Here is a 22,710-nt window from a genome sequence, read left to right as displayed (position 1 = left end):
GGTAACCAAACGTTAAACTCTAACCTTAACCTCTTGTTTTAATTCGGACTAGATTTTGACCCGCGCAGGCGCGCGGGTGTATATTTTGAAAAATATGTTGATATTTGTTTTTCATGTAATTATTAGGATTTGGAAAAATGAATCCGAGGAACATAACCGATACCGTTCCAAAGATATAGTACCAAACCCAAACATAAATTGATTAAATATTCTAATTATTCAAAATTTTGTTATTTAGAGAACCGAATCTGATCCGAACCGAAGTATTTGGGTATCCGAATTTATCTAAAAATAGATTTATATACTTATATATATTAATTATTTTTAGATTTAACGTATATAAAACATCAAAAATGATATTTTTAAATTGGTTTAAATACTTGAAAATATATATAGATAGTCAAAAGTAAATATCTGAAATAGTTAAAGTATACTCAAATCACCAAAAATACTTAAAATAATTATTGATTTCGTATCCAAAATTTTAAATCAAGCCAATTGATATGTTAAGCTTAAGTATTATGACATATGTTATTCAAATTTATACGTAATATATTATTTTATGGGATTTTTGCAAAATTGACCTAAAACTTAAAGTCAAACACAAAACTAACCTTCCTTTTTTTTGAAAATTGGTTTTGCCCTATTCACCCCACAAGTTCATATAATTTACGAAAATACCATCAATTTTTTTTTTATGATTTTTTTCGAAAATGACATTTTTACTCTCTCACCCTCATCATCTTCAAGTAATTACAAGATTGCCATTGTCATCAATACCACAACCACCATGAACAACCAATTTGAAGCTCTTAATGCTCCCAAAATCGATTTACCATTCTTCTTTTTTCATTCTTGTGAACTAAACACAACATATCTCTCACTTTCTCTCCACAATGAGCTAAAAAAACCCAAGATTTTGATTCTAAAATTTTTATGGTTCATAGAGTCATAGAAGCTAACGATTATGGGTGGGTGACTTTCGTTTGTGATTCTGTGTGCTTGGAGAAGCCTTATGTATGCTAAGGAACTTATCTCACCAATTTAAGGTATGACATCGAGTTTTTTTCCAGATCTGTTCGTCAGACGACTTACTTGGGAAGTCGTCTGGCTGTAGACGACTTACCTTTCAGTCGTCTGGCTGTAGACGACTTACCTGGAAGTCGTCTGGTCAACGCAGAGGTTATTTTTGCAATTGACTTTGAAATCTGTAACCTGAGACGACTGAAAGTTAAGTCGTCTACTATTGTTTGGTTTCAAAAAAAATTCCAAAGAACCTAGACGACTTACATTTCAGTCGTCATAGGTTAGTTTTGCATTTGACTGGATAATTTCAGAAGTTTGACTTCTCCAGACGACCTACATTTCAGTCGTCTGGGAAAAATTAAAATAATAATATTTTTTTAAAAGTAGACGACTTAAAGTTAAGTCGTCATAGGTTAGTTTTGCAATTGAAAAAAAAAACTTCAAGATTTAATTATACACAGACGACTTATAATTCAGTCGTCCACCAGACGACTTAATTGTAAGTCGTCCAGGACTTTTTTCCGAGATTCTGGTCAAACCTCGTAAATCCTGGACGACTTACATTTCAGTCGTCTGGTGGACGACTGAATTATAAGTCGTCTGTGTATAATTAAATCTTGAAGTTTTTTTTTCAATTGCAAAACTAACCTATGACGACTTAACTTTAAGTCGTCTACTTTTAAAAAAATATTATTATTTTAATTTTCACTAGACGACTGAAATGTAAGTCGTCCAAAAAGTCAAACTTCTGAAATAATCCAGTCAAATGCAAAACTAACCTCTGACGACTGAAATGTAAGTGGTCTAGCTTTTTTGGAGTTTTTTTTTTAACCAACAATAGTAGACGACTTAACTTTCAGTCGTCCGAAATAACAGATTTCAAAGTCAATTGCGAAAATAACCTCTGCGTTGACCAGATGACATATAGTTTAGTCGTCTAGACAACTTAGATTGAAGTCGTCTGCGTCTTCTCCACTAGTTTTTAAGTCTTCTACGTTAGTTTTTGAATAACTTGTATTTTTAAGAGTGATAAGTAACTTCAAGATATGTAAAACTCATATTTACAAAATATGTTCTCTCCCTTAGTTTTACTAAATTTGACTAAGTTTTTCAATGCAAACTTATAAAAAATATGATATGTTTTGACTAGTTACTATTGTTTGTTTCCATTTCTTACCAACATTCTTGTTTATTATGATGAGAAAAAGGCCATTGGAGTTTATTATTGCATATGAGAGATCCAAAGATAAGAAAAAGGCTACTGAATTCTATTATTTCATTGATTTGTAAATGTGTAAACACATTGTTAGCACATTTAATACATCTTGGAAAACATTATTACTGATTTTACAAAAAATGCACAACTAAAAGAGTATACATGCAATTCACAAAACAGACCACAAACAAAACTATTATAGATCATTCATCTACAAAGACAAGCTTGGATTCCACTTGAGTAGACAAGACCAGACAACTTTTAAGAAGTCCAGACGACTTCTAAGAACTCCAGACGACTTCCAGGAAGTTCAGACGACTTTGCCAGAAGACTTTTAGGAAGTTCAGACGACTTCCAGACGACTTTACAGGAAGTCCAGACGACTTTTAGGAAGTCCAGACGACTTCCAGACGACTTCCAGACGACTTCCAGACGACTTCCAGACGACTTACAAGTAAGTCGTCCCAGAAGTCTTCCAGATCTGAAAAACCTGCATATTAAATCCAGATCTGAAAAACCTGCATATTCAAAAACGTTCAAATGGCTTAAAAACAGAAAAAATGAGTGGAAGATTAGATAAATCTACCTTTACAGAACACACAAAAATATATATCTAAAAATAATAGATCTACCTTCAAATTAGTGGAAGATGAGTACCATCTAATTAAAAACCTGCAAAAAAAAAATAGATTAGTAAGAAAGACATGAGACAAAATTGAAAAATTCATATAAAGTTTGGTGTTTTCAAGTCAAAGAGATTAGAGTGGGTTTGGAGAGTTTTAGTTTGGGAAAAAAGTAAGAACTTTATACAACAAGAAGTTACCAAATGAAGAAAAATCAGACACAAGAACTTACCAAAACGCTCAGAAAAGTCCAGACGACTTCCTGGAAGTCCAGACGACTTCCTGGAAGTCCAGACGACTTCCTGGAAGTCCAGACGACTTCCTGGAAGTCCAGACGACTTTGTCAGAAGACTTCCAAGAAGTCCAGACGACTTCCAGACGACTTCCAGACGACTAACAGGTAAGTCGTCCCAGAAGTCTTCCAGATCTGAAAAACCTGCGCATCAAATCCAGATCTGAAAAACCTGCATATCCAAAAACGTTCAAATGACTTAAAAATAGAGAAAATGAGTGGAAGATTAGATAAATCTACATTTATAGAACACACAAAAATACATATCTAAAATTAATAGATCTACCTCTAAATTAGTGGAAGATGAGTACCATTTGATTAAAAACCTGCAAAAGAGATAGATTAGTAAGAAATACATGAGACAAAACTGAAAAATTCATATAAAGTTTGGTGTTTTCAAGTCAAAGAGATTAGAGAGAGGTTGGAGAGTTTTAGAATGATGAACATTACATTTTTGTTGCAGCCATTTGAGAGGAGGAGAGAGAATGTGTAAATTTTTCTTTATATAGGGAGACAAAAAATCCAATTAGGTTAAATATTTTTGACTCAGACGACTTCCTGGACGACTTACATTTCAGTCGTCTGGTGAAGAAATTAAAACAGACGACTTACATGTAAGTCGTCCAGAAGAGTTTAATATTTTTAGCGGGAAATTAAATATTTTTAGCGGGAAACTAAAATAGAAGACTTTACAGACGACTTACAAGTAAGTCGTCTGGACGACTGAAATATACGTCGTCCGGGTAAATTATTCAACAGACGACTGAAATATAAGTCGTCCACACCCTAAACATAACCCCTAAACTTAATTATCTAATTAAACACTTCATAAAACCAAATCAAACTTGAAAAGTGTTTACTATACACAGAAATAAACACATATAAGTGAAAACTAATTTTTGAAAAAAACATTTTAGTTTTCCAAAATCTAACCCTAACAATACATACAATACTACAACATATGTTTGCCAAACTCCTAAACCAAAGTATTTCATGATTCACTACTTCCACTCATCTATCTTCAAAACAAATCAATTTTATCATATCTTAATTTATATCACTTAAAACTGTTTATAATTACTTGATTTTTATTTTTCACGCATCAAAATATTTTTTACAAGATTTATAAATTATTTTTAAAATAAGCTGGTACCAGACGACTGAAACTTCAGTCGTCTAGACGACTTCCAACAATTCAGACGACTCAGACGATTTACTGAGGCTATATTCGTAAAAATGGCTTATGTTTTTTTGTTTGGTCACAAGGGGTTGAGCTGTAATTTCACTAGGCTTTTAGGTTAGTTTTGCATTTGATTCAAGTTTGGGTATAGGTTTGGGATTAAAATCAAGTTGTGGGTTAGTTTTGGCAAAAACCCCTTATTTTATTTATACATTTTGAGAAATTTAAAATATATAATGATTTAAGACTTTAAAAATAATTTAAATTAGTTATCCAAACCCAAACAAAACCCGCAAAGATCCAAATCGAACTCAAACCAAAATTTAGAAACATTCTAATAAGGCTGAAATCTTTGACCCCGAAAACCCAAAATACAAACCGATCAGAACTAAACCCGTATGGGTATCCAAAAGCCCATCCCTAGTCATTATTATATATCGTATTTTATCATCATATAATTAATCGTATTTTATATGTACCATCATATAAGTAATCATATAATTAATAGTATTTTATACATACCATCATATAAATAATTACATATATTATATTTTTAAAACTTAATATGAAATATGAAAACCATAATTTGAGTTGGTATTTCAAATTGGGCTTTGTATTATATTTTTCTTATATATATTGACAATATTTTTTTATAATGGTTATTGAAAAATAGTTTAGTAAAAATCCATTTTTGAATATATGTATATTTTTGAATCAATTTTTGATATAAATCAAATTTGAATTATTATTTTGATTTGAAATATGTATATAAAGTTTAAATTTTGTTTTATGGTTTGTTTAGAAAAAAAAATTTAGGGAATTAGATTGACCCATTTTGGTATATTTTAAAAGTGACGTAGATAACTTTCAATTTAAAAAAAAAAAACATAAGCCCATTACTTTTTTTCTTAATACTACTATCCTTGTTTTCAAACAAAAATATTTTTTTTTAAAGGACTTCAATCCATGTTTCCAAACACTCCAAATTTTTAAAAGTCCTATTCAAGTCTCCAAACACTCCTATTTTGTACTTGAGTTTTAATAAGATAGATAATATATTAAAGTTGAAGTCTCTTTCGATATGAATTTTTATTAAACTATGTATTTTGATATGGACGGAATAGAGTTGGCTAAGTTATGGTACATCACTATTAAATGACAAATTAATAATTGAAAATGGTTAGTTATATTATTAATTACGGAATAGTGGAATGACATTGAGCAATATACTATTGTCTAGATTACACATGACGGCATGCAAGAGCACATCCATTGAAAAGGTTTCATAATGACCCGGGTTTTAACCGAGCGAGGACGGCCAATGGTTTTGAGAGAGATTCGGTCCAATACGAATCCAGATTCGAATACAGCTGGTTACTGAAAGCAAAATTTAACATTCAGGTTCCTCCGGCGTCTGGTGATCAAGGCGTACTCCGGCTAACATACACCGTTATGAACATTCGCCACTAATCTCGATCCACCCCGGTAAAAACTAGGATACACCTGATTATTCAAAAAAAAAGTTTTATAATGTGCATCTTAGAAATAAAAAATATTGTTTTATCACATCTTATATATTAAAACAGAAGTCACAACCTTGATTCATGTGTGATTTTTTTTTTAAAATGGACCAATTGGACCTATTACTAGAAATTCATTTTACACCTTTCATATTAATTTTGGACTATCTATTAGGAATTGATCACATTTAATTCATGTCCACATCTATACATTGAAACACCACAAACATTACAATTTTTACTCTTCCTTAACACACGTTTAACTAACCTAAACCGTCTACTTTCAAAACCCAAACCTCTCTGCAACTTTAACATCGACTCAAACAGGAGTGCTTCAGGTTTGTTTCATAGTGTATCTCCAAATGAAACATGAAAGGAATTATTGCTACGTACGTAAATGCAGTCATATACGTCAATCAAAAGTAACAGAAATCAATTGACCACCATGATATTACGCTATCAAGTGCTTTTGTGTGAGAATTCACACACAACATTCCAACCATAGATTTTTAATTGACAATTGAATAAGCTTATATTGTTTTTAGCCTTGAATATGAGCACTTGAACATGTTTCTTCCATTATCTGTTACGTATTTGATTGTTAGTCTTGAACATGAACATTTGTTAATAACTTTATTACTTAATAACCTAAACACAGTGAGCATTTGGAGAAGATGAAATATCCAAACAACTACACAGTGAGCATTTAGAGAAGATGAACATATTGTGTGTGTTTCCTAAAATTTTGCTATGAAATATCCAAACAACTACCAAGAATATCCTCTAATATATCAAGATATCAATGTCTACGATATAACTAACCATAACAACCGATTTAAAATTTTCTACAATTAATTTTCTTCCTTGCGAATAAAGTCACAGTATATTCTCCCTAAATACCCTAACAAACCTAGCGATCTATATATATCGATCGCACTACATTTAACCTCAACCATCACCTAAACTAAATCGGTCCGCGCGAGTTTTTGTTTTCATTTATTTTATATAAATATTGTGTTTTCAATTCTAAATTAGTATATATTATAGTAATATATTTGTGTCTATCAATTGTTAAAACATAATAAGTTTACGGTATATTTTTTTATTGAATAGATTGTTTCAAACTTTCACATGTATTTGTATCTTCTTCTATATTATATATATATTTCAGATTATTATTTCATTATTAAAATCGTAAATATATATAAAAATTAGTAAAATATTGTTATATTGTCATATTCAAAGATATTGTAACATTTCAGAAATTTAGAAGGTTTTTTAAAAATTAAAATTTTCGCTTTATAGATTTATATTATCAAGTAAATATTCAACATTTATTTTTTGTTTAATTTTTAAAATAAACTATATAGTTTAAAATTTGTTTTCATTGGTTTAAGGTAGTAAAGATTAATCATTGTTAGATAATATGATTTTTGTTATTTAAAATGTTTTTTTTATAATTTTAAAAGTTAACATCGACAAATATTTAAATATTTAACATATGGAGGTATAGTATTGCAACGTTAAACTAGATTTCCACCCGCACAACCGTGCGGGTATATATTTTCACATTTATATATATAGATATTTGTTTTACATAATTATTATATATTTTTAATGTTACTCACATATTTATGCCAAATATAATAATTTTATAATTTTCATGCTGTAAATTAAAATCATCACATATATATGTTGCTTATTATATATTTGTCTTATTGAATTTGCGTTTGATTACTAAACTAATTTTTTTAATGCATGAAACAACATATATGAAAACAATTTTGTATTTAATTTATTATAATCATGATCCGTAATTCAAATCGCTAGATTTTTTAGTAATTTTTTAATGTTTATTAATTTTGTATAATAAATTACTGTATATTGAAAAGACTAAGATAAGTTAAATTTTTATACGTGTATTATATATTTTACTAATTTTAACCCGTTCTACCAACATATTATATTTTTAGCATAAATATTTTTTATTTATGAAAATAAAATATGTTAACTTATCAATTTAAAATAATTTTATCATATTTTCTTCAATATAACATTTTTATTTTAAAATGATAGATATTATTATAAAATTGATAAAATAGGATATAATCTTATATATTAAAACAGAAGTCACAACCTTGATTCATGTGTGATTTTTTAAAAAATGGACCTAATGGACCTATTCATAGAAATTCATACTATATTTTAATTCAGACTAATAATAAATATAATTTTTAAAATACTTTAATCATAGTATCTTTTGATATCTTTTCATTTTAAATATAAATATATTTATTTTAAAATTCTAACAAATCTGTTTAAAAAGATTTTTACAAGATCTTCATTTTCGAAATTATATTTAAATATTTTCACTAATTTCAAAATTAGTTTAAAATATTATTATACATTAATATATTCAGTTATATAAAATGAAAAATAAAAAAAATCTATAATATTTTAGTTATTATATAATCATAATAAATCATATTAAATTAAAATTATTATATTGAGCTAAATATAATAAAATTGTATTAAATTTATATATTTTATTTTCACAATTATAAAATATTTATGTTCAAAAATAAAATCTAATATGTTGGTAAGATGGGTTAACATTATCAAACTATATAATACATGCATAAAAATTAACATGTATTTCTTTAAAGTTAATAATATAAACTTTGTAACTACTTTAATCATAATATATTTTCATTTTAAATATAATATATATTTATATATTATATTTTAAAAATTCTAATAAATCTGTGTAATGTTTAAACAATAACTTAATGTATTTTAAGTTATCGTTTAGAAATGAAAATAAATAAATCATATCCTATTTTGTCTACTTTTATAGTCATGATCATGTAAAAATATAATTATTATACTAAAATAAATATGATAAAATTATATTCAATTGATAAATTTATAAATTTTATTTTCATAAATATAAACTATTTATTTAAAATATAATATGATGATAGAACGGCTTAAAATTAACAAACTATATAATACATGTCTAAAAATTAACATATCTTACACTTTTATATATACAATAATAAATTATCTAAAATAAATAAGCATAAAAATATTGGTAAAAAGAAATCCAGTTTTGAATTACGGGTCAGAATTTAGCATAAATTAAATACAAAATATTTTTTAAATATATTTTCTCATGAATATATTAATTTGCTTAATAATTAAATGCAAATACAATAAGATAAATATATAATAAGAAGTGGCAAATACATAAGGTTTAAGCAATTAATTAATTATAACATGTAAATTATAAAATTATTGTATTTGAAATAGTTATATAAATATTTAAGTATATGATTAACATTAAAAATATATACCACTTATGTTCTAAAACAATAATTTATGTATAGAAAAGTGAAAACAAACACCCGTGCGGTTGCACGGGTCAAAATCTAGTAAATATTTTAATACTGAAAATCTTAATTAAAAATATTTTTATTTATATATTATAGTTGAGAATTCCAATAGAAGTTCTATAAGTATAACTTCATTATTGGCTTGTAACTTCTGGTTGTATGTGAACAACCAGAACATGAACAAAAAATGAAGAAACAAATTCATTGTGAATGTTTTTTTATACTACAAATGTTATTATCAACTGCATGCAAGCTTTTTACAATTTATAATTGTGAAAAATAAGAAGTATTCAGAAAATAGAGAGTTTTATAATTAGGAGACTGCGTTTGAAGAAAAGTTTAAGATTAGAAGATGATATAAATTATAAATTAATTATAAATTGTAAAACAGAGTAAGCACCGAAAAAACAGAATAATTATAAATTAATTAAATTGAAGAAGAAAAAGAAAAAAAAAACAGAGTAAGCACCGAAGAGAAGTGGCCAACAACGAGAAAACATCGAATGAAGAACAATTGCGAGATCCGATCAAACCGCTTATCTCGATTTTGATTTCCTGAGTTCTGGGTAAGTCTCAATTCTTCATCTTTACACGAGTTTCGAATTCTTTGTCTCTGAACATTCTTCCGTTCACTGTCGTCTTCTCTCTTCCCCCCCCCCCCTCCTTTTTGTTGATAAAGTCTCAATCTTTATCTGTAACTCTGTTTCTGTTCCTAACCAATGAGAAAATCATATCCGAAAGTCTCAACCTTTTTGTCTAAAATCGAGACCTGACAATAGATTTGATTGAACTGCAGTTTTTCAGACAGATCTCTCATAAGTCGATTCTACAATGTCTAACGACACAGCACGTAACCCACTCCTGCCTAAGGACCACTCACCTCCCATGGCACAAGACTTCAGCATAAACTCAAGAACCTCCTCGAGAAAAAGAAGACTCCGCCGCTCTAGAAGCGCTCCTCGCGGCGACTTCACGTTCAACGACAACGACGTCAAACTCGACGAGCCTCATCCTCATCCAAGCAAGAACCCAATGTTCAGAGACCTAAACCCGAATCTCAGACGAGTCATCCTCCTCCTCGCTTTGTATCTCACCGTCGGCACTCTCTGCTTCTACCTCGTCAGAAACCAAATCTCCGGTCACAAAACCAACGGTGTCCTTGACGCCGTCTACTTCTGTATCGTCACAATGACGACCGTCGGATACGGCGACCTCGTTCCCAATAGCTCCACGTCGCGGCTCCTCGCGTGCGCCTTCGTCTTCTCGGGGATGGTCCTCGTGGGCCACCTCTTAAGTCGAGCTGCTGATTATCTAGTCGAGAAGCAGGAGACTCTCCTCGTTAGAGCTTTTCATCTGCGTCAGAGCTTTGGTCCTACGGAGATTCTCAAGGAGTTGCATACCAACAAGCTGAGATACAAATGTTACGTGACGTTCCTTGTCCTTGTGGTTCTCTTCTTAACCGGTACGGTTTTTCTTGTGGCGTATGAGAAGATGCCGGTTATTGAGGCTTTCTATTGCGTGTGCTCCACGGTTACTACGTTGGGGTATGGTGATAAGAGTTTTAACTCGGGGACTGGGAGGCTTTTCGCTGTGTTTTGGATCTTGACGAGTACTGTGTGTTTGGCTCAGTTTTTTCTCTATGTGGCTGAGTTGAATGCGGAGACTAAGCAGAGGGAGTTGGTGAAGTGGGTTTTGACTAGGAGGATTACTAATAATGATCTTGAGGCTGCTGATCTTGATGAAGATGGTGTTGTTGGGTGAGACACTGAGACTTGTGTCTTTCTTTTGTTTTCTTCCTTCTAATTGTTTGTGTTTTGTGTGTTGCAGAGCTGCAGAGTTTATTGTGTATAAATTGAAAGAGATGGGGAAGATTGATGAGAAAGATATATCTGGGATTATGGAAGAGTTTGAGCAATTGGATTATGATGAATCTGGAACTTTGACGACTTCTGACATCACTCTAGCTCAGACTGCGTCCCAGATCCAAAGGTAAGCTATCATCATCTTTGGAAGATGAATCGGAATCTTTGTTAACTTATACCTACACACTAACACACAACACACAAAAAGCAAAGGAAGTGAACAGTTTTTTTTTTGGAAATATTGTTTGATTCTGTTTTGTAATGCCACATTCCCTCACTCTTTGAATGTTTTGTTTATATTTGGTTTGGCATGAACACTTTGTTTAATAAAGTTGAATTTTGATATTAATCTGTCATGGACCTCTGTTTTTCCATTGATGTTGTTATGCTCTTTAAGATCAAACTCAAAAGAACTGCAGACCAAACTAAAAGTCATTAATTATTGTTTGTTTGCATTTACTCTTGACCAAGTTTACAAGATTTATTCACTCAAATAATAAGTGATGATGATTGTTTTGTTGCTTTGAAATTTATGTTATTCTCGATTTGAGATTCATGGCACTGTGGGTGTCAAGCCAGTTACCTTTTGACATCCTAGGACCTTTCTCCTAATAAAATTCATCCAAGAAACAAGAAACCAAACTAAAACAAAAATACTGTAATGAAACAAGCAATGTCTCAAGTGAATAACAGAAGGACAACTCAACTTGGCCAGTGCTAGCGAAAGGAAAAACAATGTATAGTATTGCCAATGATGAAGGTGTAAGTAATCATAGCTAAAAGACCAAGAACGTGGATAAAACGTCACTTTCTATTATGTACACACTTGAACAAAGAGCTATCGGTTTTCCTCTACAACAACGGAAAAAAAGGATGATCTACTACATCGCATTTGGAGATTACAAAAACACATTCCCCAAAGGATGGCCATGCTATTACCTCTGAAGTATATCCTAATGCACATAAGAACTTACAAATACAATGAATACATACAGAACATGGAGAAACAAGATCAATAACACTGGCTAACCAACTATTTGGCTTCAACTAAACACAACTACAGAACAACAAATTCAGAAACAGTTGAAAAATAAGAACAAGGTCACCAACACACTGGTCTTAGAAGTTTCACATAAAAATGGTAAAAGGAGTCCTAAGACTTAAACAAGGCAAACGTTTGCTGAGTTGAAGAAGAGACTTCACCAGTGAGAGACTATCTTCTCCGACAAGGGTCTGACTTTCTCTGACGTCTTCTTTCTTCCCATAACGCTATAAATTTAAGAAGACAACAGAACCCTTAGTCAGCAAAGAAAAGGGGCGAACGTATACACCAGAACGATTACTACCAACTCGAAAAAAATAGTTGTTCTACGAGACCACACATTAGTTTTAGACAATGAGACAATAACATGTCAATGCCGACAAAAAACTAAGATACATGAGGAATGAAAGAACCATTAGATTCAATTACTTACATGATGATTATTCAGTTGTAAGCCGCCTTCTTTTCCCATAATCAGCATCCCTTGATCTTGAGCGATGGTTATCCTCCCGAGACAACCGTGATTTGCTGTGTCCTCTGGATGACCGACCTCTGTTCCACTCATCCTCATGCTCAGGTTCGTCCCTGTGTTTACTACGATGATCACCACCATATCTTTCTCGTTCTTCTCTATGACGATCCCTCTCCCTGTCCCTTTCTCTGTCGCGATCCCTGGAGCGTTCACGCTCGTTATGATGATGATGTTCCCTCTCACGCTCACGACCAGTTTCTCTATCATCACGATGTCTTCTCTCTGGCAAATCATAACCATGACCACCATCTTTCTCCCTAGGCACGTCCCTTTCATAACCAGCATCTTTATCCTCGCGATTCCTTCTATCAGATGAACCAGACCATTCCCTTTCCGAAGCTCTCTCTTTTTCCTTCACATGATTCTGACGAGCCCCTCTATCGTGATTAACCTCTCCGTACTGATGCTCCGATGCAGCTTCCTCCCCATAACTCGATTCCGCAGCTCTTCCACCACCCAAATCCTCACCACCACCCCATCCTCCACTATTAGGATCCCACATTCCCATATCAACACCAGCATTAGGCATCATTCCCATCGGCATCCCTCTTCCAAAAAACGCTGGATTCACGTGAGGTGCCACTCCAGGTAAACCAACTCCTCCTACAGGAGGGAACGAGGGCAAAATCCCAGGAAACGGTGGACCTGGAGCCCCAGGGAAGCCTCCATAGCCTCCCATTCTCGCCATGGGTCCACCAAAAGCTTGTTCAAACCCCATTGATTGAGGATGCATCATATTCATAGGACCAAACCCACCTCCACCACTACCCATGAAACCTCTTCCACCCATCCCACCAGGCCTGTTCCTCATCTGACCACCTGGTCCTCTCCCACCACCCATTCCTTGACCGTTTCCTCTTCCCCAATTACCTCTCCCAAATCCTCTATTCTCCTCACCTTGGAAATTCCCGCCAACGGCGTGGCTGTTGAAGTTGTTGTTGGTGGGGGCCACGACGGGTTTATTACTCGGAGGAGGAGGATCAGCAGGGACTCCTCCTCCTCTCTTAGCTTGTGCAAGTGCAGCTTGCGCCTGTTGGTTCCTATTCACCTGTGCCTCCCCCATTCTCTTAATGGAATGCGGATTACCAAACGCAACAACACAGGGCCTACCGTTGAATTCAAACCCATTCATCCCCTCTTTGCAAGCTGTAGCCGCCATAGGATCATAAAACTCCACCTGACAATACCCTTTCGACTTACCACTAGCTTTCTCATCAAAGAACCTAACCTCCTTCACCGCACCATACTTGCAGAGCTCTGCTTCAACTTCAGCATCAGTTGTCCACCAGTGCAAATCCCCAACAAAAAGAAAAGTTCCACCACCACCACCAGGCATATGGATAGCAGCTCCGTTCCCCATAATGCCATTAACAGGTCTCATCAAATTCTCGTTATTTCCCAAGGTGGGAGGAGGAGGTGGCGGCGGCGGCAAGAGACCCTGAGAAACGTTATTTACTCTAGGAGCTTCAACATCATTTGCCCTATTAGGAGCTTGCCCTAGCTCAACTTTAATCCCACCTCCTACAACTCCACTAGGAATCTGATTGCTAACCTCGCTTACCTTAAGCTCTTGAGCTCCATATCCACTAGAAGCGACTATCACACCATTACCACTAGCTTCTGATTCTGTTTCTGCTTTGATAGCAACGCTCTCACCAACCAAACCAGGTATCGAGACCTCCTCAGCTTCTTCTTCCTCCATTTTGACCTTCTCCTTCTCCTCGTTTCTTGATCCCGCTTCGTCGTTCTTTCTCACAGACTGAAGAAACCCTCCTCCGACATTAACGTCGTTATAAAGATCATCAAAGTCGTCGTCTTCTTCCTCACCCATAAAACCCTCGTCGGCGACGGCAGAGATCGCCTCGTTGCGATGGAACTGATCTCTCTCAGCCATCTTAAACTGAAAAAGCTCCTCTCTTTCAATCGTAAGCCGAATCAGAATACCGTAAAGCTTTAATCCCACTCGTCGACCATGAACAATCCTACGAGCTAGAAACGGAGAAAGGAGAGTGTCGCTAGAAACCCTAATCTTGTGAAATTTCTACGATTTTCTTAATTGATTAATTAACTTTACAATTAATTTTTTTTTCTTTTCGCGGGTGAAATCCAACAAATATTGCTAACTTCAACCGTGCGCGCGGCGCATTATAAAGTCTTTCCAAATGAAAGATAACACGTGGCTTACGAGAGTAACTAAACGATCCAACAACATTCGGGTGTTTCATGGGCCTACAACTAAAACTCTAATTATATAAATGGGCTTACTTGGAGGACTGGAGGTAAAACGGAACAAATTAATATCCGGTAATAGGAATATTCATTCTACTTTCAAACTCTTCTCCTTTCCATACTCTAAAAAGTAAGCAAACATGAATTACTTAGGGATTTTAGTACAAGAATTTTTTTTTACAGAGAATTAGATTTGTTAGACAGAAATTCTCATAAAAGTTAAAATAATTCTAATAACTATAGTAAATAATAGGGTAACTAATGTTTAAAAAAATAATTTAAACAATAATAAAACAACTTTCCAACTGAATGAGATTTTTATTATAACAAATCCACAAACTAACAAAAACTTGAGAATATAATTAAGTTTTAAAGCTCTTGAAGTTCAATAAACAATCAAAGGAAAGAAACAAACGTTTCACATAGGAGTCTTACCAGAACTCTCCAAGTCATTAACTTGTCCAAACCTCATGGGATAGTCTGCGAAAGGCTTCACGTTGCTGAACATACTGTTCCCTAAACCCCACTGCACTGGTTCCATATAGTCTGTCTTCTGTACCATCGGAGCGTACTGACCATCCGAACAGCTTCCGTAAAACATGGCTTGAGTCATCTCCGGTTCTGTCACGTTCGAGAAAGACGCAACTTCCCCGGTGTTCGAGGTCGAGGTCATTTGGTTAAGAAACGGGAGAAATGCGAAACCGTTCTGCTCCATTGAAGACATAGGAAACAACTGGTGTTGCTCGAGACATGGCTGGTTGTAACCTATCAAACCAAGTTGGTCACGATGAGTAGACCAAGAAGCATCGGGAAATGTCTGCTTCCTATTAGCAGCTTCTTGAATCTTGTTACAGACTGTCACGAAAGTTGCATATAGCTCGTTTAAAGAACACTTTTCGAGCTTGTTGTCCCACGGACAATACTTCTCTTTCTCCAACTTGATCTTGCTTTTCTCCAAGCATTCTTGTACAGAGTAGGTTTTGATGCAGCTGCTCGAGGCGGTGTCTCTGTACTTGGTTATGATCTCTCTGACTTTTCTCTCATCCTTGGGCCATAACTCGGGGTGGTCGATCCTCTCGTCCCCTGCTCTGGTCGGGCCATACACGATGAGACACGTGTTGACGCCACAGAGTGTTGAGAACTCATTGGCTTTCTTGAACAAACATTCTTTCCTCTTCCTGTAAGTGGTTATCCTCGTCTTCTCGTTTGTTATTCTCGCCATCTTCACCATTTTTCGACCCATTCAAATACTGAAAGAGAAAGTATGTAAACAAAACAAAAATATAAAACTTTCAACTAAACATTTCATTGTGGTTTCTATACGCAATATTGATTTTGATTACGAGGCATGTAATATATCAAGACTCCCATCAACACTAGATTTGGGTAGATAGAAGGGAGTTTCTTTAGTCTCCGTAATCAACTAATCATATCATTATCATCATCTTCAAACACAAAGTGAATTATATGTTTCTTGAATATAGACAATGGTGGAGCTAGATCAATGAGATTTATAGTCCTAAAATGTAACATCATATATAATCAAAACCCTATAAAACTTGTCTGTGCATAATTCCAAATCCAACTACGACATATATATACAATGAAATGGAAATCAATAATGGAAAATAACAGATATATTCATATAAAGTAAAGAAGGTAAAAATACCTTGTGGAACGTTGATAGCTCTTAGTTTCTGAAGTTTCTTTCTTGATTTAACAATGGAGTTCCTCTTTTTGTGTTTATATATATCGCACACGCAAGAAAATATACTCTCAAATATTATCTCCTACTCTAATATGGAAACCATGCAGATATTTTACTTCTTTCCAAGCAAGTATTAATGATGAAGTTGAGTTTAATGACTAAATGATCGTATTAAGCCACTAAATCAAGGAAACCCCATATAATTAGCAATGCCATGATCATGATAAAAAGATTCGTTTGTGATTGAATCAATTGATTTCCCCAAAGTTTCCATTTCTGAAGTCCATTTCCTTTTCTGTTTTTGCTTACCTTGGTCAAATCATTGTTTTGTCAAAAATATAATCTTCATTATCTTCTTACATAATTCTTTTTCTAAACGTTGAATAATATAACTATGTAACAATATGCAAATCAAAATACCTATGAAAAGGCCATAATCAGAAAGGGCCACAAAAGCAGAAGCAACATTTAAAGTCCATAAGAGCATGTTCATTGCTAGTTTTTCATTGAAATATTTAGCAATTAAAAATACGATAAAAACAAGAAAGAGTCTAAAAATGAGAAACTACAAACACTTCATTTAGATACCACAAAATAAATATCATAAATAATAATCACCACCAGGCCATCGATTTTGCTTCAATTGTTACTTGTTTCTTGCTTTCGACATGAATGAGTACTATCCGGAGTCAAATTGGCCGGTAGTGAGCGATGTATGATTGGTACCAACGATCCATATTGTGACACTTGTGGAGATTTCAGCGGTAACTCTTTTGCATTCAATCGGAACGCAGTCCACTTTCACTATACGTTCCTCTCAAAATGATTTTTCTTTTCTTTTACATGTCTATTTCATTTATTTGTCTCGTACCTTAGTGATGTTGCTAGGGTGTAATCAATTTTTTTTTTGTGGAGTAAAAGTTATAGTTTCAAGCTTTATGTTCGTAATTAACCGAAAATCTTGTCATCTTCATTATATTCGAATAAATCGAAGTAGAGTTATGCGGCCACTTGATGAATACGAGACTGAAACGTGACATATTGTGGACATAATTTAAATGGATATGAAAACGGAAATAATAGTAGGTTTACATAATTACTATTGCACCAAAACACTCCGAAACAGTCTAAAGTTGGCAAGCAGAGTTGGTGACGGCGAGTAGCATGGGATTGGGATCTGTTTTGAATGGATAATTTAAATGCTTATCCACTATGGGACGAGATGGTTCCACGTCAGCAAATACCTAAATTCAATATTTTTTTCCCTCTAATTCTGTTAAAAGGTAGTTATAGTAAATGCTACTCAAGTCCTCGAATTTATTTATTATTGTATAAAATGCATAATAGGCTTCACACCATTTAGTTTCATTTTATGTTACATATTGGATAGAAAACATTCATTTTCTTGAGTTTAAAATCAAATTCTGTTATTTCAATCATCAATTAAACGAAAATTTGTAAAAAGTAAAATGTTATTCACTTATGGTAGTTTCACTAATTTATTTCATACAGTCAACAAACTAAGCGAGGTAAAATACTAAAGGGGTCAATTATAGAAGCTTTGAAACATATATGTGAAAGAAACTAGTAAAGAAAAATAAGAGGGCCAAAGGTAAATTATTTTCTAAAGTTCAATTAGAAAAAATAAAATTAAAATTAGCGTGGTTAAAAAGAAAAGGTAAAATAAATAAAATGTTGCGTTTCAGGAACTCCATCTCCGTCTCTTTTCCTCCGCATCAGAAAAATATCTCCGACGAAGGAGAGAGTGGCGCAAAAATGGCGGAGATTGGAGGAATCGGATGTGGCTGCCGCGGCGTTTCCGGCGGCAACTTCTTCCATCCCGGAGGATTCTCTCTGAAATCATGCTTCCTCGAGCAGCAGAGAACGAGGCGGAATCGAAACTTCTTCCGAAACGTCTCTATCGTTCCTTCTTTCAAACGCGGTCGTTTAATCACGAAATGGAGCTCCGTCGCCGGGAACAGCCCAATCTTCAGGTATTACTTTCTCTCTCGCTGTTAGTAAGAATCAATTTGGGGACAATTCGTTTCCCAGAAGATTGAATTTAGGTTGGAGATAGGTGAATTTGACTAATCGGTTTCTTGATTGAAGTATGGATGCTCGGGAGAACTCAAGATCATTTGTGTTGGTTTCATCAAGGCACAGGAAAGTCCCTGTTTACGTGATGATGCCTATTGATACATTTGGAATCGATTCTTCTGGCTGCCCGATCATTAAAAGGTTAATCTTTCTCAAAAATGTTTCCAATGCACAACCGATTGATATATGTAGACTATAAAAGTATGATACAAGTATGGCAGATGATGATGAAGTTTATATCTGTTCTTGTTTCCAGGCTCAAGGCTTTGACTGTTTCTCTTAAGGCACTCAAGTTAGCTGGTGTTCATGGAGTCGCGGTTGAGGTTTGGTGGGGGATTGTGGAGCGTTTCTGTCCTCTTGAGTTTAAATGGTCGCTCTATGATGAGCTATTCAGGCTGATTTCTGAGGCAGGGTTGAAGTTGCACGTTGCTCTTTGTTTTCATTCAAACATGCACTTGTTTCGTGGGAAAGGAGGCGTCAGTCTTCCACTCTGGATCCGAGAGGTTTGTATTGCTAGGTATTTAGCTATTTGTATGTTGTAGACATGGCAAAGGTTTTGGTAATGTGAATAGTGCTTCTTCCTGTGATTATTTTGTTAAAAGGTAGAGAAATCTGATAGCTTTTTTTCGCTGGAAGATCTTATGTTACATAATCTTGGATGCTTGCTTGATTATATTGTCTTTGGTAGGAGATTGTACGTCTACATGTTGCTCCAGTAATTAGTTTCGCTCAGCTGCTTTTTCTTATACGATTGTTTCCAGATTGGGGAGGTCAACAAGGATATATACTATCGAGACAAGAACGGATTCTCCAATAATGACTATTTGACACTTGGAGTCGATCAGCTTCCTTTGTTTGGTGGTCGCACTGCCGTCCAATGCTATGAAGATTTTATGCTCAGCTTTTCTAAAAACTTTGAACCATATTTCGGAAACTTGATTGAAGAAATAAGCATCGGTCTTGGTCCTTCGGGGGAGCTTAGGTACTTGTGCTTTCTGTAGATCACCGATCACAAAGCCATAATCGCTACAACTGAAGTTCCTTATCTCTTTCAGATATCCGGCACATCCTTTGGGAGATGGGAGATGGACATTCCCTGGTATCGGTGAATTTCAATGCCATGACAAATACATGTGAGTAATTGTTGATTCAAAGTCTTTACGTTCCTGCGAATCATATTTACAGATTGTGAGCTATAATGCTTGGTTTAGGATGGAAGACTTAATGGCTGTGGCTTCTCAAGAAGGCAAACCTCAATGGGGAAGCAGAGACCTTCCAAATGCAGGCTGCTATAATAGCTTTCCATCTGGGGTTCCTTTCTTTGAGGAGGGCCATGACAGTTTTCTCTCTGACTATGGTCGTTTCTTTCTAGTATGTTCTCGCGTATCCGCAATATTATGATCCTGAGTAGTGTTCATCACAAGGGACTAGTAGGTTAGATTATAAATGACATAGTGAACTGCTTTACGTTGTAGGAATGGTACAGTGGGAAGTTGATTTGTCATGCCGATGCTATTCTTGCAAAGGCTGCCGATGTTTTGCGGAGACGTCAGGAAGAGGAGAAAAGCTCTGTAATGTTGGTTGCAAAAATTGGTGGAATATATTGGTGGTATAAGACATCTTCACACCCTGCTGAACTAACTGCTGGTTATTACAATACCGCACTCAGGGATGGTTATGATCCTCTCGCTTCTGTCTTGTCCCGCCATGGTGCTGCTCTGCATATCCCGTAAGAGCCTTCTTCTGAAGTTCTCTTTAATTCATAGAAGCTGCATGAGTTTAGTGTTATTAAGGAGATGCGTCTCTCATATTTTTTCCAGGTGCTTGGATATGGCAGACAGTGAAACGCCTGAGAAGTATCTTTGCAGCCCTGAAGGATTGCTTAGACAGGTACTTTCCTTTCCTAATGTTTCATCTAGAATTCAATTCTGCTCATATGAAGAGTTTCTTGTATTTAGACCGGTAGGTGTCAGCACACTGCTTACTGTCATTGACACTCATGAAAATGGTCTAGTCTCTCTTTTCTTGCTGCGTTGCTACAATCAAGCATGCCTTGAGAACATGAACAAACCAACATTGTCTCTTTTTCTGCTAGATACACGATGTTTCAAAGAAGAGGACAATACAAGTGACTGGTAGAAACACAAGCGAAAGATATGATGTGGTGAGAGATTTGTACAATCTATAATCCTAGACGATGAGGTCAAAAAGTGGTGGTTACTAACCGTTATATATGATGAATTGTGTAACAGATGGGACTAAGGCAAATACGAGAGAACTGTGTGCAGCCGAATGGGGAAACCGTAAGATCGTTTACATTTTTCAGAATGAATGAGAAGATCTTTAGGGTCGAGAACTGGAACAACTTTGTCCCTTTCGTTAGGCAGATGAGTGCAGATGTGTAAAACAACAGTAGCCATTGGCTTGTGTATTTTTCTTTTGTTACAGAATTAATCTTTCCTCACCATATTGCTTTTTCAGATATGTGATGAGGATAAATAAATCAAATCAAAATTGTTATATGATATCGTCGTTCTAGTTCCATGGAAGAGACAAGGTCTTGCAAAGAAACATTTCATTGATCAAAAAGTTACATTGTGTTTCAATTGATCAGATCCAATACATACAAGTTATTGGTTCAAAGGACTTGCCTATCAGCAGCATCAGCAACAATGGGCAACCTAGGGACCAGACCAAACAAGCAAGCAGAGAAACCATAGATCAAAGAGACAAGCAAGAAGAGGAACACAGTGCTATCCAAACTCATCACCACATCCAAACCAAACCCATCTGTGGGATTAAAGCTCCTCTCAAGCAAATCCGGGAAGATCAACAGCACGTCGAGGACAATGGCCTGCATCGTGTTGAACCTAACGTACCTGCTGAAGTTCTGGTTCCTGACGACGACGAAGTAGAGAGTGATGAAGATGAGGAAGCCATTGAAAGGGAAGCTCTTGAAGGCCTTGATGGCCGGAAACAGAGGCTGGATGAGAATCTGGAAAGGTTGGTATTGCGTGATGATGAATTTACCGTACTGGATGCCATCGAAGAACGGGTAGAAGTAACAGACGGCTGAGATGAGACGATCGGATGCGTCCACGGAGTCGTCTCCCTTGGATCGGAGGACGAGTGTGGCAGCTCTTTCCCTTGAAGGACTTGGTTTTGGGAAGTGGGGATTAGAGTTTAGAGGGAGAGACGAAGAAGAACGACCGGTTAGGGTTAGCTGTCCGGTTAGAGATGGTAATGGAGAAAGAAGATGAGATATTGCCATTTGCTCTGTTTTTTCACTTCACACTGAACGGAAGAGAGCTTTGCTCACACAAAAGGATAATAAACTACACTCCACGCTGTTTGTGAACTTTTACTAAAAACAGTGTGTTGTTGTCTGCAGTCCCTTTAAGTATGGAACTAAACTACACGACGTGTTAAACACCTTTCAAAGCGGCACGTAGTTCTTTTCGGAATGAAGTAACATTTTCTGTCTAAATTCATTTAAGAGCATCTTTTCGTTTGCGTCTGCGTTTCCCGAACCGCCCAAGGAAAATGTCATCATGAGAGACAGCTTCTTGCTCAGCAACTTGAAGTCCAACCGCCAGAGCTTGCTCTGCTTTGTATTCCTACTCTTCTAACTATGCCATTAAATAGAAGTTGGACAACTGCGGCAAATACTGAAGTATAACTATATATAAACTAGTGCTCAATTTCAACACCATTCATTAGATCATATCAACTAAACAAGAACACCAAGGAGAATTTAAAAAAATTACTACGGACTAATTAATTGAGAAAAAGACCAAAATAGCACTAAATCAAGTTTTTGTTCCCAAACTAGCACTTAAGGCCAAAAGTCACAAAAATAGCACTCAAGGGGTGGAGTTTAGGATTCAGAATTTAGGGTTTAGGGTTTAGAGTTTAGGTTTTAGGGTTTAGAGTTGAGAAGTGAGGTTTTGGAGATAAGATTTCAAATTTTGAAAAATAAAAAAAATTA

At 34.9% G+C, this 22,710-nt stretch overlaps 5 protein-coding genes and 1 long non-coding RNA gene across 11 annotated transcripts; 3 read left to right on the top strand and 3 right to left on the bottom strand.

Annotated features, from left to right (window-relative positions):
- Positions 1–5,586: 5,586 nt before the first annotated feature.
- Positions 5,587–6,863, top strand: LOC117132982. Its single transcript, XR_004456779.1, has 2 exons — positions 5,587–5,822; positions 6,516–6,863. It is a non-coding gene; the product is annotated as an uncharacterized LOC117132982 (long non-coding RNA).
- Positions 6,864–9,294: 2,431 nt separating this feature from the next.
- Positions 9,295–11,470, top strand: LOC103856972 (two-pore potassium channel 1). Its single transcript, XM_033288686.1, has 3 exons — positions 9,295–9,818; positions 10,050–11,009; positions 11,080–11,470. Exons 2-3 carry the CDS (start codon positions 10,084–10,086, stop codon positions 11,243–11,245), a joined length of 1,092 nt encoding a protein of 363 aa, XP_033144577.1. The 5' UTR covers positions 9,295–9,818; positions 10,050–10,083; the 3' UTR covers positions 11,246–11,470.
- Positions 11,471–11,933: 463 nt separating this feature from the next.
- Positions 11,934–14,976, bottom strand: LOC103856971 (cleavage and polyadenylation specificity factor subunit 6). The gene is made up of 2 exons (XM_009134113.3): positions 12,590–14,976; positions 11,934–12,383 (listed from the first exon to the last, which is right to left on the bottom strand). The coding sequence occupies exon 1, from the start codon at positions 14,580–14,582 to the stop codon at positions 12,597–12,599; it is 1,986 nt and encodes a 661-aa protein (XP_009132361.2). The 5' UTR covers positions 14,583–14,976; the 3' UTR covers positions 11,934–12,383; positions 12,590–12,596.
- A 244-nt stretch (positions 14,977–15,220) lies between these two features.
- Positions 15,221–17,803, bottom strand: LOC103856970 (agamous-like MADS-box protein AGL82). Its single transcript, XM_033288693.1, has one exon. It carries the CDS (start codon positions 16,158–16,160, stop codon positions 15,336–15,338), a length of 825 nt encoding a protein of 274 aa, XP_033144584.1. The 5' UTR covers positions 16,161–17,803; the 3' UTR covers positions 15,221–15,335.
- Positions 17,804–18,092: 289 nt separating this feature from the next.
- LOC103856969 (inactive beta-amylase 4, chloroplastic) lies at positions 18,093–21,247 on the top strand. 6 transcript variants are annotated; one of them, XR_004456740.1, is made up of 11 exons: positions 18,093–18,619; positions 18,735–18,863; positions 18,979–19,225; positions 19,484–19,704; positions 19,778–19,855; positions 19,934–20,093; positions 20,198–20,451; positions 20,543–20,612; positions 20,681–20,730; positions 20,818–20,886; positions 20,975–21,145. XR_004456740.1 is itself a non-coding variant. In XM_009134109.3 (10 exons), the coding sequence occupies exons 1-10, from the start codon at positions 18,318–18,320 to the stop codon at positions 21,125–21,127; spliced, it is 1,683 nt and encodes a 560-aa protein (XP_009132357.2). In that variant the 5' UTR covers positions 18,093–18,317; the 3' UTR covers positions 21,128–21,247. The 6 variants fall into 6 exon arrangements, 5 of the variants coding, with proteins under 5 accessions (XP_009132357.2, XP_009132358.2, XP_033144544.1 ...); XM_009134109.3 differs by lacking the exon at positions 20,681–20,730 and having other exon boundaries at positions 20,975–21,247; XM_009134110.3 differs by lacking the exon at positions 20,681–20,730 and having other exon boundaries at positions 18,783–18,863; positions 20,975–21,244.
- A 33-nt stretch (positions 21,248–21,280) lies between these two features.
- Positions 21,281–22,130, bottom strand: LOC103856968 (protein TIC 20-v, chloroplastic). Its single transcript, XM_009134107.3, has one exon. The coding sequence runs from the start codon at positions 21,991–21,993 to the stop codon at positions 21,361–21,363; it is 633 nt and encodes a 210-aa protein (XP_009132355.1). The 5' UTR covers positions 21,994–22,130; the 3' UTR covers positions 21,281–21,360.
- Between the last annotated feature and the right edge of the window lie 580 nt (positions 22,131–22,710).

Source organism: Brassica rapa, chromosome A03 (genome assembly GCF_000309985.2).
Source record: "Brassica rapa cultivar Chiifu-401-42 chromosome A03, CAAS_Brap_v3.01, whole genome shotgun sequence".
Classification (NCBI taxonomy): domain Eukaryota; kingdom Viridiplantae; phylum Streptophyta; class Magnoliopsida; order Brassicales; family Brassicaceae; genus Brassica; species Brassica rapa.
Note: the sequence above shows the minus strand (reverse complement) of the source record. Positions and strands in the feature narration are given on the sequence as shown.